The sequence below is a fragment of the Sus scrofa genome, chromosome 15 (genome assembly GCF_000003025.6).
Source record: "Sus scrofa isolate TJ Tabasco breed Duroc chromosome 15, Sscrofa11.1, whole genome shotgun sequence".
Classification (NCBI taxonomy): domain Eukaryota; kingdom Metazoa; phylum Chordata; class Mammalia; order Artiodactyla; family Suidae; genus Sus; species Sus scrofa.
The window spans coordinates 112,434,924-112,454,859 of NC_010457.5; the positions used below are offsets into that span (position 1 = coordinate 112,434,924).

At 36.0% G+C, this 19,936-nt stretch overlaps 1 protein-coding gene across 50 annotated transcripts in view; it reads left to right on the forward strand.

Annotated features, from left to right (window-relative positions):
• The window catches only part of MAP2 (microtubule associated protein 2), a 306,355-nt gene that overhangs the window by 278,346 nt on the left and 8,073 nt on the right, over nucleotides 1-19,936 (forward strand). For 36 of the 50 annotated variants that reach the window (XM_021074986.1, XM_021075011.1, XM_021075013.1 and 33 more), the window contains 3 exons: nucleotides 3,820-4,160; nucleotides 17,235-17,327; nucleotides 19,401-19,482. In XM_021074986.1, the coding sequence (XP_020930645.1) occupies nucleotides 3,820-4,160; nucleotides 17,235-17,327; nucleotides 19,401-19,482 (516 nt within the window). The remainder of the gene's footprint in view (nucleotides 1-3,819; nucleotides 4,161-17,234; nucleotides 17,328-19,400; nucleotides 19,483-19,936) is intronic. The other 14 variants (XM_021075002.1, XM_021075016.1, XM_021075008.1 and 11 more) reach the window with 1 other exon arrangement.

Sequence of the window (19,936 nt, forward strand, 5' to 3'; positions counted from 1 at the left end):
TGGCAATTGTCACAGTTTATGTAGAGTATGTAAATGTTCCAATCATTACCCACTTATGTGTTGTGTTGCTACCAAGACGATCTAGTAAGTCAAATTATTTTCAAAAATGTGCTTTATCACCACAAAAATAGCTACCATTTATTGATCACATATAGATGCTAAAATCTTAAACATATTTTTGAATCAATTTAATTAATCATGCTGATCGTTAAGTATTAAGAATCTCATTAAATCTACTGATGAGAAAACTAACCTTTCAGAGACAGTAACCTGCACAGCTAGGAAGTGGTTGAACTTGGTTTTCAGCCCACTGATAAATTCATAACCTGTCCTCTTAATGTCTTTTCTCTATTTATTTGGAAGAAAGAGTTCAAGAGACCTGTTCTGTAGAAGTACTTGGAGAACAATGTTCTTGTCATTTAAAAACTGTTAAAAAAAATGGTAGAAACATTTGGAGAATAGCATCTCTGTCATTGAAAATACCTAACAAAGTGGTGAAAATTGCGACCACTATCACATTACAGTTGATTTCACCGCTTATTTTTTGAATATTTAATAGTAATTACTCCATTTCAAATGTAACTATTTTGTATGACACTTAAATAGTATTGTTTTTGTTTGTTTGCCTACAATGAATGTGTTTATTATAATTAGAGCAATTGTGCCTCCAACCATTTGGATTCATGAAGCATTTAACTTCCTTTGAAATACATGCTAGGAACCCTTTGAAATCACTAAAACTGTTTCTCACCTTAACATATACAAAGTATTCAAATGGACTAGCAAAGAAGACATTTAGGTGTTAGTCATCTCCAGAGAAAATAATTTAACTCCCAATATTGGGCTTCAGCAATAACACTGTGTTGAGAAAACACAAAGGCACCAAGTGCTCCCCAAAGGCACACCTGGAATTATGCCTGTATTTGTTGCTATGGAAGCAAAATGGTACTTTTCTCACATAAATCCACGTTTTTGAGCCACTGTGCTTTGCCTTTTAAAATGGATTTGTATACAAATTGCTTTTTTATGTTCTGAGCCAATTCTATTTTGACTTTCTAACTTTATTACGTTCAGAAGCATATGGCACTGTATTATTTGGTAATGAACATAACTGATGTTCTGATCATCTGAGGACATAGTCTATTTTATATGTACCTAGCAATAGCTAAAAGACACAGGGACAATTACCAGAACAAGCAATTTGTCTCCTCCCATTTGCCTCTCATCTCCATCACTGCATACAGGAATGAATGTTCTAGCATTTTGTACAGCTATTGAAAAGATCTGAAAGAAACTATTCTGCCGGAAGTTCACTTAGCCCAAGAGAAAGGAAAAACATTGTCATTGAGTTGACAAGATAAATAAGAATGATAGTGTAATAGAGTAACTTAAATGTGTTTTCAATCATTTCAGTAACTTAATCTTTTTGTTTCGGAATAAATAGGCAACACTCAGATTTGTCATTTTTGATGACTAGAACATAATTTATTACAATAAAAATTGGCTATATCTATTGAACAGCAGTGGTAAGAGCTTTTTAATACTTTTATTTTTCTCATTCTCCAGATATAACACAAAACCTTCTTCCTTTTTACTTTTTCAAAGCTTAAAGCCATTCTGTAGGGGTATAGAAATAATTCCTACTTTTTAAAAAATATTGCTTTTAGTAAATTTTGTTATGTACATCCAGAATATTGCCTCAACTCAGTCTCCATGAAGTAAAAACTACTTCAGCACACTTAGATAAATTCTGAGTTAAATTTGTACAATTAAAAAAGAAAATATGTTGCAGTCCCACTGTGTTCAGCCTCCATAAATGACACCAGTGCCAAGTATAGCAGCAGATAACGTAGAGACAATCCCTCCCCCCAAAAATGAGCTATTCAAAAGTGATGAAGTGATGGAGAATACATTTGAGGAAGCAATAAGGTATCTGAAGAAATAATGTATTTTGGAACATAGTGACTGACTCAAACCAACATCAAAACCTTGGCCCATAAACAAATTTTGTAGCCGGGAAACTACAAAAAGCCAAGTTGAATGTGGTCGTGTGAGCCTGGACTTGAAATGTCATTTTTGTGGAAAACAAACAAAAAAATCACTGATTTGTCACTTTACTCTTCTCACATCCCATTTCATATTGTTAGCTGAAGAGTCTACCGATGTTTCACCCTTCTGCTAAAAGACCAGAAGGACCCAGGGCAACTTTCGCTTGATACATGGAAATTGTTCATTGAAAGAGGAAGTAAGATTGTCCTGTTTCTCCAGGAAACTGAGCCTAGACCAATGGGTATATTTACTGTGTCTACAGACTACAGAGATCTAAGAAGCACTCTCGAGCTCACTCTTTGTAAATATTTAAGCAATGATTAATTGTACCCCTTCTGAGGAAGAACTTTCTGCACTGATGATTAATTATAACAGTTGGCTCTTAGATCCCTTTTACTTCATTGATTTTAAAATTAATGAGTTATACCACCATAAGATCCCTAGAAGATTCATTGATTTTACAAAGAATACATGGTCAGTATTAAAAAATAAAAATCATGCCCTTCTATAAAAGATTTTTAAAAGTAAAAGAATTTGTACAATAAACACAAACAATGTAAATCAGTGTTCTATTATTTGAATCAATATATTAAGAGAAAAGATTTTTAAGAGTTAATAGAAAGTTCAACAAATATTAAGAAGCTAAATGTTGTATCTGGCTTAGAAAATAATATCACCTGGGTAAATGAGCTTTAATGCCCTCATTGTTAAATTAGAAATACTGAGAGCTGCCTCTATTGTGTGTATATTTGGTTATCAAATGTTTGGTGTTCACAAAAATGCTTCAAAATCTGTAAGGTATGTACTCTTATGTATTTAATCTTTTTTTAAAAGCGTTTGAAATAGCATTTAAACTCATTTAAAAGGATAAAAGACAATGTGAGAAAAACCTAAAACGGGAAAATGAGGGGAAAGGCGTTCAGTGATAAAGTGAGGTTAACATCAAGTTGAGGTAAAGAAGCGCATCTCATTATACCTTGTATAATTGACAGTGAGGGATTATTGATTTGACTCCAAACTGCAAACAATAATGGAAATATAGGAGAAAACACAATCTGGCACAAGGTTCACTGTGAATATATTGTTAAAACGTCCTACTTTTCTAAGGAAAGAAATAGATTTTTTTTTTTTTGTAGTAAGAGCTAAGACAAATTTTCTTATAAAAAAATGCATGCTAATACAACTGGGTACAAAATTCACTGTGCATAAAATGTTACATACATCCCATTTCTAAGGAGAGAACTAGACTTTTTCTTTATTGAGCACTAAATAGTTTTCTGCACAGGCCAAAAGTATGTGATCTAACTATACAGTTTTATTTTGTATATCCACCTGGATCTCAGAATGCACTTACTACACAAAAGAACAAGGGGTCTGCCTATTATTCAAGGAATCTTCAGTAAATGTGAGCTCACAAAGAACATTAAGTGCAGTCTCTTTTTCCAACTAAAAGCAGATCTGTGTGTGTTAAGGATCACATAAGCAAAAAATACTTATTGGTACATGTATGATGAGAACTAACAGTAAATCAGGAAAACCCAAGTATTTTCTTCCGGTTGATAGCAATGCATGTTCGAAAGAAGGTCACCAGTTTATGAGCCTAAAAATAGGAGGTTCTCACCTCTTAGAGCATTGTTGTAATCCATAAATATTCTAAATGCTTTAGAAATTTAATGAGTCATGAGTTCTAACAATGGACAGGAAGAGGGATGTCTCAAGGAGAACTTTCTAACACTGTGGGTCTTGGTTTGGTTTTGTTTGTTAACATAGGGTCAGAGCCAATTCGCAGAGCAGGAAAAAGTGGCACTTCAACACCCACTACTCCTGGCTCCACCGCCATTACTCCTGGCACCCCACCAAGCTATTCTTCACGCACACCAGGCACTCCTGGAACCCCTAGCTACCCCAGGACCCCACATACACCAGGAACCCCCAAGTCTGCCATCTTGGTGCCCAGTGAGAAGAAAGTGGCCATTATTCGTACACCTCCAAAATCTCCTGCTACTCCCAAGCAGCTTCGGCTTATTAACCAACCACTGCCAGACCTGAAGAATGTCAAATCCAAAATCGGATCAACAGACAACATCAAATATCAGCCTAAAGGGGGACAGGTAAGAATCATGTGAACGCACAGATTTGCTGCCAAAGTAAAATCCCGTTAATTATGTTGCCATCCTGATGTCATTCGCAGAGGCTAATGGTTCTTAAATCCAAAGGGAGATGGAGGTTTTAAAGAGTTACTGGTTATGATTTATTGCTAAGAGTTTGGATCTACCTGAGAAAGCTAGCTTATAAAATATGGTAGATCTATGTCATGTCCATTCCTTCTGGTTATTATTAGACAAAAATTGATTTAACTGTGGAGGAGAATCTTTCAGTTGATTGCCTAATGGATCTTTTCTGAAGGTATCTCTGTTGCCTTGTGTATCTTAAGAGATTAAAGTTATATTTCTAATGTGAATTTGAATGATTTTGGATCCTGACTGTGAGCTCATTTGACTATTTTTAGTGATTCCACTTTTATCTCCATCCTTCTCCCCAAGGATTTCCTGTGACATCTTCTACCATTTCCTCATGTTCATTGCAAATCAGAGCATGGTTCCCAAGTTTTTTCTCTGGCTGCTATCACCTAAATATTGAAAAGGACTGATATTCACGTTGATAGTAAATAGTTCTGCATGCTTCCATTAGAACTTCTCTTTAAGATTAATTTATTTTATAGAGTTATTAGTAAAACTCTATTAACTCTTAATTTCAGCTTCAGAGCAAACATACACATTTTTCCCAGCTAGAGGGCTTTGAGCCCTACCTTAACCTGAATCTTGCTTTTACATTGTATGCTTGGACAAAGCAATTAGCCTGGATGGAGAGAATACAAATACCACTTAATGTTTCCCTTGTGATACTGATAAACCCATAGTTTGACTTTTATTCTAAAAAATGAAACACCTGTGTCTTGAGTGAAAGACTCGAGAAAGCAATGATTTCCTTTCACGTTAACAAACTTGTAATGCCCTTTCAATATACCAAAAAAGCCTCTCTTTTTAACCTCAGTATTTTTTTTCTTCCACTCCTTTTCTGCTCCTGATTTCTGGTGTCCTGTCTCATGCCAAAGGGAAAGTATTTTCAGAAGGTTTAGAAGAGATGTCTTGCCAAAACATGAAGCTGTCAAAGACTCCTACTCAGTGTTGAAATAAAAATTTAATATTACTTTTCCCTTTAGCAACACACTTCTTTCCTTTCTCACTATGATTCTGTTCAAGAGGTACAAAGAGTTAAGAAAAATCAACCAAAGAAAAGAGGAAGGACTCAATTTGCCCTTTTCAGATCAACTGTAACATTCTATAATAATATAGTCACAGAAAAATGCTTTTTCATAGAAAAATATTCTCTGAAGTTTAAGCCTATAATTAACAAAAATCTCATACTTTTGCTTTTATCATAGTTTTGCACATCCAATAGAAAGAAATATTTTGAGCCCTTTGGAAATATCCAAATGTCTTATTTTTATATGTATACATAAATAATTGAAAGGAGTAGGTTGAATAACATCAATTTAGACCAATTTGAATGTTTATCATTTTAGCTTTTTCTGACCTACCCATTTAATTATGTATATTTAAAATCAATTCTCTTTTTATAAATATCCCAGCATACTGGTATTCTCCTTAAGTAAATATGAGGTTTACTTGCTTATCTTCTGGAAAATATTGATGCTTAAGAGAATGTTTCTTCTTAGACTCATGAGGAAAGATTAATTACCTCAAAGATATTTTATTAAAGCTAAAAAAGTAATGATTATTGATATAATTTGATAGTATATGATTTTATTCAAAGGACTCTTCGAGGTAGAAAGACGAAAACTGCTAAAATCATTAAGTTAAACCAGCCCCCAAATATGAAGATTTATTTGCTTTCTCTTTCTACTTCTTTATGCTATCTGGCTGTGAATGTTTCCATGTCTAATTTTAATTGACTTCTGTATTTGTTAATTCATAAAATTGATATAAAAATGTCTTATTCTTTCGAGTTGAACTAAGACTGCCCTGGAGATTATGGTAATTAAGGGCTAATAAAGACATATGACACAAAAATTACAGAAAGAACAAAAATAACCTCAAAATCACCATGTCATTTGAAGAAAACCTCTTGTTCCATCAGGCAAGTATTAACCTGATGCAAAATTATCCTGTTACAGTTCAGATGACTTGGAAAAAAATCTATAACAGTGGAGTTATAAAGTAACTTTTGTTGGAGAAGCAGGGGGTTTCCTCACCAAGATAAGAAATAGGTGAAAGGAAGATATTTGCCTTCCTTCTATTTTTTGATAGATGGTATTAATGCTTTTAAATTTGAGAGAAAAATGAATTGTGAAATTGAGATACACTACAGTAGATCTGTCTTTGTAGGAAAAATGTCTCACTCAACACTTCAACAGTATCCTCCTAAAAGTCTCCTTGTAGTGTATGTTCTCAAATACAGGGAATGAGAAGAGGTTCTTTCTTTGCACATGTTAAACTTAAGATTTTGACTGGGTTTTAAAGGCTCAACTTTAAAAAATGACTAAAAAAAACTTTCATGTTAAAGCTTCCTAGAAATTATCAAGATGATATGCTATAAGACTCTAGTTATCTGATTGAGAATTTATAAATGCACCCTGTTAGGGAAATTGAAGCCAATGGCATGTTGTCCCCAATTGTAAATTGTATATACTAGAGATTTTTGAATGGACAGTGGCCAACCTGGAATCATTGACGAGAACAGGACAATAGCAATACCTTCTGTAGAAACCAAGTTTTGTGCTAGACATATGTCGTCTATAGTTATCGAGAAAAATAGTCACACAACTCTTGTTAGTGAAGATGATAGATGTAACCTCAATTCAACTAATTTGAACCATTACACACTCTATTGTCATAAAATTCAGAGTGGTTTGCATGTATATAATTTAATTTTAAAAACTCTATTAGTGTTGTTTTAAGTCTCCTTGTAGTGTATGTTCTCAAATGCAGGGAATGAGAAGAGGTTCTGAGCAATCACTAAGAATGGGGAGAGGAAATGTATAATGAAAGATATACATGTCTCGAGAATTCAACAGCTTTCCGAATTGGGAAGCTTTATTATTTGCCCCAATTTGACCATTTATCGCTCTTCCATATGTATAAGTTTTGTACTTATGACTGTTATCTCTTCTGTTAAAGTCCAGTTTCCTATTGGCAAAGAGGCTCAGCTTAGGCCTTGGTTCAGTGAGGCAAATTAATGCCTAATGGGAAAGATAAACTAGCTGGAGATATGAGGAGCTTTACAGAAGCAATAAAGTTAATCTTTTCAGCTAAAATATAAATTCATTCTACTGGAAAGAACATATGCAATCTTGGATTCACTAATTAGTACACTTGGTTAATTTAACTCAAGGCATAGGTAAGGCTATCTTATTAAGTGTATTTAATTTGAAACTATCTAAATGTACTTAGCTCCCTAATCTACATTAAATCTAATTTTTAGAATAAATAGTGTTAACTTTTTAAGAACTCTGCTGCTTGATTTAAACAAAGGTAGGAAAATAAACCATTTCTCCAAACATGTGCCATAAAAAATTTAAGCATCATCTCAATGAATAGTACTTTTTCTATCTACGGATCAGATTTTGTAGAGGGACGTTGATTAATGTAGAATACTCCTACATGTTTTGACAAGTTTCTTGTTTTTTCTCCATCAGCTTTATAAAGATCAGTACACAAAGCACAATTTTTGTACCCTTACGATAATTGAAAGTTACTGATGAGGCAGTTTCACAGAGGCTATTTTCACTTACACCTCATTGGAAAGGGTAGTTCAGTAGACTCTGATCTCTTCAAGGCCATGTCTATGGATTTGATTGATTGCCTTGTGAGTTTTGTACTTCTGCTTTACTCATGGATCTGTCAGTCACTTTTAAGACAGTGGTGCCACAGGTGGTGGCATCCTCTAACAAGTCACTCCTGTTCACAGAAAGAACAGGACTCATCTTTTATATGTGAAATCTTGTAGAATTTGTAAGCCTACTATGTTCCCAGTGTTGCCCTAGCATCTTTTTTAAAAATTTACTTAGATAAATCCATTAGACTAGAACCTATGAAATGTATCGTTACATTCTAGATATAAAGAAGTCTAATTTCTATCTCTCAGGTATATATGGATCCATTGAATTAAGGAACATTGGAGGTCAAAGATACTCAGCTCCTTATAGCCCAACTTTCACATTTTCACAGATAAGAAACGTCCTCACATTATCCACATCTCGCATGTGGCATTTCTAATATCATCCTTTAATGGCTGACCTACAAGGTCAGGTTCTATAATTTTGTATGTAATGAATAATCACTTGTCTACAAAATATATGATTTTCTATACCTTAGTCTTTTGTTTGCTTTAACTTTTGTTATACAACACTAAAATGGTAATTTAATGTAATACTCCCTTCCATGCCAAGAGTTTATCACATTAGGATTGAAATTTGAAGTTTCTGAACTTTTAAATATTTATATGAAATAATTTAGTGTAAATAATATGTTAATATACTATTGAAAATTTGGGACCATTAAATTTGTTGCATTTTTTCATACTTTTGTATTCACCTATGATAGATTATTTTTATAATAATTCTAAAAAAATCAAGCTTTAAAATATAGCTAGCTTTCAAATTTCTGTAGATAATACCAAGAATCAATAATGAAATAATTAATTTTAAAATCAACTTTGGGAGTTCCCGTCGTGGCGCAGTGGTTAACGAATCCAACTAGGAACCATGAGGTTGCGGGTTCAATCCCTGCCCTTGCTCAGTGGGTTAATGATCCGGCGTTGCTGTGAGCTGTGGTGTAGGTCGCAGACACGGCTCGGATCCTGCGTTGCAGTGGCTCTGGTGTAGGCTGGCAGCTACAGCTCCGATTGGACCCCTAGCCTGGGAACCTCCATGTGCCGAGGGAGCAGCCCAAGAAATGGCAAAAAAGACAAAATAAAATAAAATAAAAGTAAAATAAAATAAACTTTGGCATCTTTAAAGTAACATGACAAGCTGTCTTCTTTTTCCTCAATTCCGGGAACTCAAAGTTGTACATTCATTGACTCAATCACTTATTCAACAGGTACTCAGATATTGAGTACCTTTTATGTCCCATATGGTGTTCTAGGTACTGAGAATATAAAAGTGAACAAAACACACAAATTCCTGAAATTCTGACCTTCATGGAATTCACATTCTAGAAGGAAAGTAAGACAAAAAAAATTATATTTTTCCCAATTTAATTTTATTGGAGTATAGTTGATATACAATGTTGTATTAGTTTCAGGTTTTTTGAATAAAGATTTTAAGGGAGTGAAGGAGTAAGCCCTCTGGATAAGTGGAGAAGAATATTTCAGGCAGACAAAACCACATATGCAAAGGCCCTGAGCCAGAAGCAGGCCTGGCAAGTTCTAGGAACAGCAAGACATCAGTGTGGTTGATGCCACATAGATCTTTGAGAATAGAAAGTTCACATTTAGTTATAATTTTTAAACATTCCTACATCTGTTCAAATAATAGGACTGAACATTGCCAAATCTAAAATCTATGTGTATTATTTTCATCTCTCTCTCATCCCGTATCCTGGCCATCGTTTAGTGCTAATGATTTTATGCGCCCGCAACAGCACTTAAACCTGCACATTTCTCAGTCTAGTCTGCACCGACCAGCGCAGGACACATTATCTCTAGTTGATGTCCACTGCAGTAGTTGTCAGCTGGCCTCCCTGCATCTCTTCTTTTCTCTGACATAATCTCGATACTGTAGCCAGTGTTTCTCCATACATTTGTACATTCCATTGTATGATTGGTTATTTAATGTCTTATCTCCTCTCACCTAAGAGATCATAAGCTACGTAAAATCAGAGATAAGATCCATCTTGTCCTCTGGATCTAGTACATAGTAGGTATTCAGTATATCTGCTGAGTGAAAGTTGGATGAATGTAGTATTTCATATGTATGGAAGGATGCCTTTTTTCTAGTGACTTGTTGAATGTAAATATCTAAAGCCATTACAAATGATTGCCCAAAGAAACTGCCATGTTTGGACCATAGTGACTTTTGGCTAAAAAAATTTTGGATCAAGAGGTAAGAGTTGAGTGCTTGTCCAGCTTTTCTACTCAATCATTCCATAACCATAGATACTGACCTCTCTGGTCTTTGGCTTTCTAATTTGCAGAATAGAAGCAACAAAATCATATTTGGTTTTGTTTATAGCACCACTATAAAATAAAAGCACCACTTTTATTTATTTATTTATTTATTCATTTTTTATTTTTATGGCTGCACCTGCAGCATATGGAAGTTCCCAGGCTTGGGTGGAATCGGAGCTGCAGCTGCCAGCCTGTGCCACCGCCACAGCAATGTCAGATTTAAGCCGCATCTGTGACCCACACCACAGCTCACGGCAACACCAGATCTTTAACCCACTGAGCATGGCCAGAGATTGGAACCCTCATCCTCATGCATACTTATTGGATCTTTAATCCACTGAGCCACCACGGGAACTCCTGACATTTCATTTAAATAGACTACGTGGTTACTTTAAGTTTTCAAATCCATGGTTCTACTTCAAGTGTGATAGTATTTTTGCATTACCACTCATCAGAAAAACATTTATTTGGGTACTCTAATAGACTCCATAAGTATTTATGCCACAAGGGGCAAGCTGAAGTTGAGTGGAAAGGAATGTTTTTGAAACAGAAGGGGAAGGAATGTAACTGGGGAAGGGACAGCATTGGAGAGAGGAAGGAGGGAATGAAATTGTGAAACATAGAATGGAATCTTTTTTATATTTTCTTATAAAATTTTAGGCATTATTCTGAGCCTTTTTTGGCCTTTTTCATGCTAACGTGAATAAGTTGCTTTCAATTTTATATTCAAGGGAAAGAATGGAATTAATTCTGGAGGCAACTAATACAAAGCAGGATTTTTTTTCTCGTTATATAAAATTATGATGGTCACCACTGTGTCTATTGACTGCTATTAAATATAGGCCGATTTACCAAATTATAAATTTTATAAGCAAAAAGAAAACTTGAAGTTCATTTAGATTTTTCCTTATTTGCATATTTATTCTTTTATCATTTGCAAGACTCTGCTGGGGTACTATATGACAATAATATGTGGTCTCTATAATCTAGGCTGAAAAAAGTGCTTGTTTTTTTTGTTTTTTTTTCTTGTCTTCCCCTAGTGTCTTGCCCGTATTTAATTTTAAGATTTTTCCAAGCCATTTCTTCCTATCTGCTTAGGGCTCCAAATAAGTGCTAAATAAGAAGTATAACGAAATACCCTATTAACTTTAAAATACTGTCAGTCAACCCAGCGTGAAGAAAAACAGTTCACCATTATATTAACAAGGCATTCTTTTTTGCTGTCAAAGTCATCATTATCTCAAAATGAAAGCTCCTTGAGCTCAGGGACCCTGTCTTTATGCAGTAGAACTTTTATAACTATAATTCAATTATATTTTGTATGGTCATGGAAAGTTTCAAGCTCTGCTTCATAAATATTAATTATTAAAAACTATGGAGAAATTATTACTCTGGGTTTACAGAGTTGAGGCCCATAGAGTCTCTTTTTATTTGCTGTTTACTTACAAACCAAGTAAGGACATGGGAACAGCCATGAATCTCAGATTGTTTTCAAACAACGCAACAGACTCTTGAAAAGTTACTTTCTTACCAGTTGGTCCAGTATTTCTTAAAATAGCTTAAAAAGTTAAACTAAAGGAAAAAATGTAATGTCAAGAAATTATGGCGTATGGATTTGATAAAGCTCTTATCTGTTAATTTTCATGAACCAAAATCACTATTGGGTTCATAACTTTCCTTCCAGTACCCATGCACAGGCCACTTAAAATACTTGACAGTGGGTCTAATAGCTAAACTTAATGTCTGTTTTACCAGAAAGTTCTTTACAAATTTTTCAACGTTATCCATTCACCCCAAGTGTTCTTAGTGTGGTTCTACTTTCTGTGTTTTGTGACACACTCTGCACAGGAAGATTAGGCCCTCTGCCATTTTCTTTTTCTTTAGAGCTTATATGTTTTGACATGGACTAATATTTCTATTTAAATAAACATTGTTTGTATTTGATAGCCTTCGTTTTGAAGAAGTTATGGGTCAGTGTAGGTAGGTTTAATTAAAATTCAAAGTGGACTATAATGTTTGCATGCCTGTATGCATTTTGACCAGAGCACTGGCTTGTTAACAGATGAATCTTTGGAGAACATCATCTGTTCCAGAGAATTTTCTATCTTCAGGAATGTATGATGTAATCATATTTTGGTTTTAATGTATGATGCCACTGGACTCCATAGAGGCTAGATAAATAGTTTTAATTAAAATTAATATTATGAAATAGATAATACTTTTGAGAAAGACAGAAAAGTATTTTTATGATATAAGGATAAAGAAAAGCTTCATAATGGAGTTCCCATTGTGGCACAGCAGAAACAAATCCGACTAGTATCCATGAGGATGCAGGTTCGATCCCTGGCCTCACTCAGCGGGTTAAGGATCCAGCGTTGCCGTGAGCTGTGGTGTAGGTTGCACATGTGGCTCAGATCCTGTGTTGCTGTGACTGTGACCTAGGCAGGCAACTGTAGCTATGATTCCTCCCCTATCCTGGGAACCTCCATATGCTGCTAGTGCAGCCCTTAAAAAAAAAAAAAAAAAAAAAAAAAAAAAGGCTTCATAAGCATTTCTGAGAAATGTCACAAACCCAAAGGAAGAGCTTAATCCCCTTTATGGTTGAAGGAAAATCAGTCGGGTGTCACTATCTAGTAGCTTTCAGAAAAAAATTGTTTTTTTTTTTTTCAACACAATTCTGGATGGAGAAAGAAAGAAATGATCTTGCAATTGAGGTTCCTACCTAGAGGATGCCTGAAGGGCCTAGCTCCAGATTGTGAAGGAGCTGAGAATAGACTTCAAGCTTTTGGACTCCTTGTTACTTTCCACACCTTGCTATCTTGAGCTGACATGTGTATATGTTTGTTAAAAAAAAAAAACCATCAGAGAGTGTCAAAAAAAATCAAATTCCCATTGCTCAATAAATTCAACTTGACATTATGATTAATGCCTCTGGTTTATAAACTGTTTTATTAAAATCTTTATATAGGATTGTATTTTCTTCCATTTTACATGTCTTATATTTACAACTATTCTCTATTTAGAGAGTCCTAGTTTTACCTACAGGCATATCCTGCACTTTATACTCCGGTCCTTTCTAAGAGCAACCACTTTGCTGGAGAAAAAAAGTTAATTGCTCCAAAGGAGCAATTAAACTTATATGCAGAAAGAGTACAGTGGCAGATCATTTCAGTTGAGCCATCAGAATGAAATTCAGGAGTTCCCGTCGTGGCTCAGTGGTTAACAAATCCGACTGGGAACCATGAGATTTCAGGTTCAGCTCCAATTAGACTCCTAGCCTGGGAATCTCCATATGCCATGGGTGTGGCCCTAAAAGGACAAAAGACAAAAAAAAAAAAAAAAAAAAAAAAAAAAAGAATGAAATTCAACTAGAGTCCCACTTCAAGAATATCCAGAAAGTAACTATTCTGTTCTTCCCTAGCATAATGTACAAATAGAATTAAAGTAAGATAAAATAATTCTGATTAATTACTCAATTACATTAACCAATTCTTTATGACTCTTCATGCTTATAAGTCCTTTAAATAAATGAAAAATCAATTATGTATGCAAATAAGTCACCCATGAATGCCCATGCCTTTTTTGCCAGCCCCCACTGGAGGAACTGATTTGGCTGAGCCTTGAAGGATGATCTGTTATGGACTCAACTTGGAATAAGGATGTTCTGGCAAGAGATAATAACATTAAAAAAAAGCATGGAGATGGACTTGAAAATGTATACAAGGCCCTTCAAGTATGGACTATAATACAGTCTGGACAAAATAAAAAGTATTAAGTGAGAACTCAAAAATCAGAATTGCTGAGGACCCTACATACCTGGCTAAAAGTTTTGTTGCATTTAATAGGAAATAGAGAGTTTGGTAGAATTTTGGCAGATCATTAGAAAGATGATCCAGTTGGTTGATATAACACATTTCACTTCCACTGTGAAGTATGCAGAAGGAAAGATTGTCACATTCTTTGCATTAATAGTGCAAATAACATTTTCAATTGAGAGAAATTAACAAAGATTAAAATGAAGTTTAGAGTTAATGTTGAAAAATTATTTTTCAAATATTTCATATCATGAAGAAAAAAATTAGTTCATTTGTAAAATAGAAGTTTATTATTTTTTTTTTCTAGGCAGTCTCTAAGATGTTAAAATTACTGTCCTTTGACACAGGCTTTAGGAAAACATAGGTCCAATGAAAAATTTCTTCAAAGGAGTCATTTTTATTTCAATCTATCCATCAAGAACAGAGAATTAAAACTCAACTCTCTGATTAAAAAAAAAAACTAATCTGGAATAAAGCTTTATTCTTCGCAGCAGCCATTTATTTTTCTAGTTTATACAATGGTTTCTGCGGACCGATGCTTGTTGTGGAATTAACTCTCTAAGGTGTTATCTGTTAATGATCTAGTGATGCTTGTCATGAAGTATTTTGTAATTTTGCTAAGGCATAAATGTGAGTCATATGGCTCAGGTACAAGTTGTCAAGTTAGAGCATAAATCATACCAAACATCAAACATGTATTGTTCAAAGCGGTTTTGCTTCTTTCCACTCAACCATTAAGCAAAATAGTGAACGTCATACTTTGCTTCATTTTAGACAAAAGCAGTGTACTCTGAAGTTTTTGCAATTATGGAAATACATAAAGGGCATGCCGTTAATGCATGTCAAATAGAGCAAACGTGGGTTGATAAAGTCTACCATCAAAAAAGGCCAGCTAGTTTTTTCACTAGAAAATCTATAATTCTCTAGAAAATCTGGGGGAAATCAACAGAAGTTGGCCTTTAATTTTTAGGATTTAGGATTAAAATCATCTCTGAATAATGCCGACAATGTGCGTGACCTCTTTGTGTTTGAAACATTTGTTCTGGAAACCAGAAAAATTATTAAACTGTTGATTAAACGTTAGAGTCAAACAAATTTATGCAACTGAATTTGGAATTGCCATTTTTGCAGCAAGTGAGTCAGATTGAACATTTGGCATTTGATCACTCGGTAATGAGTCACTTAATTGGTAACAGTGATGGTCTCTAAATTAAAATTGGTAAATGAAATATGAGAACCTGTGCATCCCCAAGGATTAGGGAAAAATGGCTTAGGTGATTTCTGTTTCATTGCCAAAATAATGAGATCCTTATGGAGCGTCATCTAAATTATTATTATTAGAAATAACAAATCAAAATTGTTTGCTTTCTAAAAATAACTTACCTGTGAAATTTGAAATACAGTGGCCCTGACTTAGTTATCTACATCTACAGTTTATCTGAAACTCTTGCAGTGCAGCTACACTTTTCGTTGGATATAGACTCTGTGATGTCTCTCCTTTTTAAAAAATTGGAATTTTTTATTATGCCCTAAAGAGTGGCCCAATCATCACATCTTCTGAATTCAGATTTTGACAAGAGGGCCTTTCCTGGGGCTGTGATGAGAGCTGTCCCTGATACTTCCCTATAAGGAACAAGCTATCTTGTCAGTGTTAGCCAGCCGCTGCAATTTAAGCTTTGTCTAGTTAAAAATAGTCAAAATCCAGTGTCCTCTTGAATTTTTTACTCTTTTTTGCAAATACCAAAAGATGTGATACCATCCTTGAAAACAGCTGTATATCTAGGGTAAATTTATTTAGCTTTAAAAAAAAAAATAAGAGGATAAACTTTCCCCTAAAGTACAAAAACATGATTTCTCTTTGGTTTTTTTGTGGGGGTGGGGATAGTTATAGCCAAAGTGAAATAAAACAAATCAAAAACAAAGCAAAAAAACCCTTTCCTTCTGTTCTTACATTGCTTGCCTGCCCTCCAAAACACACAAAATTCAAAAGACACCTGAAGGAAGCCACAAGAGTTATTGCTTTACACTTTACATTTTACCAGAGTGATATCTTTCCAGATCTGGATTCACTATTGCCTGGATTTGCTGTTGTCTTCAAGATGAATACTGGACTGCTTGGAAATAGAGATAAAACCCAACTTCAAATCCGGTGGGCCCAACCAAGGCCTGGACTACCTATGCATGACCTAGTACAAGTCAGCTAATAGTTTTTGGTTTTCTCCCCTCTAAAAAATGGAAAGAGTGCTTCCACACCAAATCCAAGGATAATGGCTACTTTTAAGCAGTTGTCGGAGAGAGGCCTTTCAAAAGGCTGCTGAGAAGGAGTTCCCATCTTGGCTCAATGGTTAATAAACCCGACTGGCATCCATGAGGACATGGGTTCGATCCCTGGCCTCGCTTAGTGGGTTAAGGATCCGGCGTTGCTGTGAGCTGTGGTGAAGGTCACAGACGCGGCTGTGGCTCTGGCATAGGCTGGTGGCTACAGCTCCGATTGGACCCTTGTCTGGGAACTTCCACATGCCATGGGTGCAGCCCTAAAAAAAAAAAGCTGCTGAGCCAAACCTGCAAGGGAAGCCTAAAGCCCTTTCAGCAGCGCCTCCTTGTTGACCCTCTTGGGAAACCAGGGCTTCTTCCCTGGGATGAATGAGAACCCTCACCTGTAGCATTCAGCCAGGTCAGTGTAAACCTCACCTGTTCTATGTGGACCAATAAATAGGCAAGTCAGATTTTCCAGGCGATTTGTAGTTGTGATGGTAACATTGTGGGGGCAAGGGGCAGTGATGGGCACTAGCACATCCCTGGGGATCCTGGGCTGAAGTACACTGTTGGACCTTTCATAAAGTGGACCTGAGTCCTAATGTTGCTCACAATAGCAGAAGCCTCCTCTTCACTGATAATCCAAGTTTTTTTTTTTCTTCCTCTAATTGTTTCCAGGTTACACCTGCCTACAGCTGGGATAGCTAAAGCTCTCAAGCCTCTGGCCTTGGGAATGCAGGGGGAAAGGGGTTCATATTCATACAATAAATCTGCTTTTCAGTTTCAGTGTTGGATTTTCCTCTTCAATGATTATGTGGGCAGAAGGGCATTTGGAGCCTCTTTGGTCTACCCATTCTGGTTCCCTGTACCCAGCATATTGAAAGAAAAATGCACAGTGAAGTTACTTCCAATTCCTTTTAGGTTAGGATTTTAAACAAGAAGATCGATTTTAGCAAGGTTCAGTCCAGATGTGGTTCCAAGGATAACATCAAACATTCTGCTGGGGGCGGAAATGTAAGTAGAAGCTGCTGTTAGAAGCTGTCCTGATTGTGTGGAGCCATCTGCACAGCCAGCACTTTGTCTCCTTTCCTGCCTCCCTCCCGACACCTCCCAACACACTTCCCTCTTCTTGTTGCTGCTCCACATGTCCACCTGGTTTGGGAACTTATCAACCTTGCATTTTCGACAATGGGCTTCCCATCCTTCCCTGTAAGATCGGTGAATTTCTTGCTTTTTGAATGGGTTACACCATGGCTTTCAGGGAGATGGAAAACCCACTTCACTTGCCAATTTTGTTTGCCGGCCTTTGGCTTCTTATGGTATTAAGGTATTTTCTGATGCTGTCTCTACTCCTCCTCCGTCAAAGTCAACCTGGCGCACAATTTTCTAGCTCCATTTAAATCACTCTTGAGGCAAAGATTGATGTACTTGAAAGTACCCAAAGTATATAATGTCGTCTTTTGTGCTTCATTATTCATGAGAGTTAGGTATCATTTGGAATCATACAAAACTGGTGAAGCATGACTCTTCTGTAATTCAAAGTGAAAGGATTCAGGTCCCCGTCTACACTTTGTCTTGATGGGATTTTTTTTCCTGTCTCTTAAATTGAGTGGAAATAATACCCTATGAGAGGAAAGGAAAGATGAGTCCATGCTTCTCAAATGAAGTTGAGGAATAGTTGAAACAGGCAAATTCGGGCTAAAGTAAGCATGGTTCTTTGTAACATTAGAATAATAAAAAAGGTGAACAGACTGACTCTCAGTACTACAGATCCTTTCACCTAAATGTCAGATTCTGGCCATCTATGACACAAGTAATTTATAGAGTACCAAATCCAGAATTCTCACCTGCCTACTATCTTGGCTCCTTGTTACTCCACTGGACAGAGATGGAGTCAAGCAGTGAGAGACAGGCAAGTGCCCTCCAGCAGGAGCTGTCACTTGATGTTCAGATTAGCTCCACTGAGCATGAAAATGTCCCATGTGGGAAGGCCACAGCAAGGTGTGTCAGGCTCCGTCTAGGGTGAGGGCAAAGCCTCATACTCAGTATGTACCCTCCTCCCTGTTGCCCTGACTGTAAGTGCACACTGTGTGGTACTCTCACAAAAGCAATCTCAGTCCTGGTAAATAATTTCAGAGTATCAGAGGATGGACCCAGCTATCCTCTAGCAGAGATGCCGCTATAATCAAAACATGTAGGCGGAAAAGGATAAATTGAAATAACTAATGATCTTAAAGTAGTTAGGGGGCTTCCTAGAGTTTAAACTTTCCCCTAGAGAAGAATCACTTGTTCAAATATGAAGATTCCCTGGCCCCGTTTCCAGGGTTCGATTCAATAATTTCCATGCACAATTCTTTTCATTTTTGGCTGCACCTGCGGCATGCAAAAGTTCTTGGGGCAGTGACTGACCCCATGCCACAGCAGCAACCAAAGCTGCTGTGGATCCTTAGCCCCTGCACCATAAGAGAAGTCCTCCCACGCACTTTTGATGCAAATGGACCAGGAACTACACCTGGAAAGCACTGTTTCAGATATTGGGAGATGAAATAATTTCAGTAAAACCCAAGGAAAAAAATGTTGCTATCGCTTTATAATTTGGTGTGTGAGAAAAATTCCACTTACCCAAGACATGGACAATAGTATTTTAGAAAAGCAGGTTTAGAGATTTCTTCCTCTTGTATCTTAAAGCAGTATTGGGCTTCTTGTATCTATCAACAGTGTGGTCACTTTTTTTATATAAAAATCACTTTTTAAAGAATAATTTCTCTCTTCACTTGGCTCTTTGCTTATGGAAAGGTTTGACATGGTGTGCTTTGTTCTCTTGAGTGGAAGCTTGCCTTATTAATCCAAGTGATTCTATCCCCTTGTGGCATGATCTGTTTTCTACTAATAAAATCTTCTATTCTAGGATTTTTCTTTCCCTTGGGTTTTTCTTTCCAACCAAACATGTGGGAGGACATATGGAAGATTGTGTTTTCCCATGTGTGTATATGCCATTGTATGTTGTGAGTTGTAGATTTTGTGTATGAGCTTGGGGGCTCATTTATGTATAAACTATTTTAAGCATATTTTATGTGGTTCATGCAGGTACAGATCGTTACCAAGAAGATAGACCTAAGCCACGTGACATCCAAATGCGGCTCTCTGAAGAACATCCGCCACAGGCCAGGTAAATCAGTACTTTCTAATAGTCTGAGAGATAATAAATTGGATTTAGGAAATGGACAAGGAAACTTTGTTGCTGTGAAATATCTAATCAGAAGGACTTTTCCAAGTCCTGATATTTCATGATTTTATTAATAGAAAGTTAAACTCAGGACATCTTCATTTGGACAGATAGACCCAGTTGCCACAAACAGGACATGTATCATAGGACATGTGAAACATTAAGGTACATAAGATGCATTTATTGCTAAGCACTCAGCATATTTATTGGAGCTCTTTTCAAATATATAGTCTACAAAATACCTTGGACCATATATTCATGCATAATGCACACACTGAAAATAGCAGTCCAAAGATTTTTCAAAAAGCTGTTTTTCTACATTATGTGAGAAAAAAAGGATTGTGCTTAAGCAAAGCTGAAGAAATTAATTTTTCTACTGAATTTCTCAGCTCTTCAG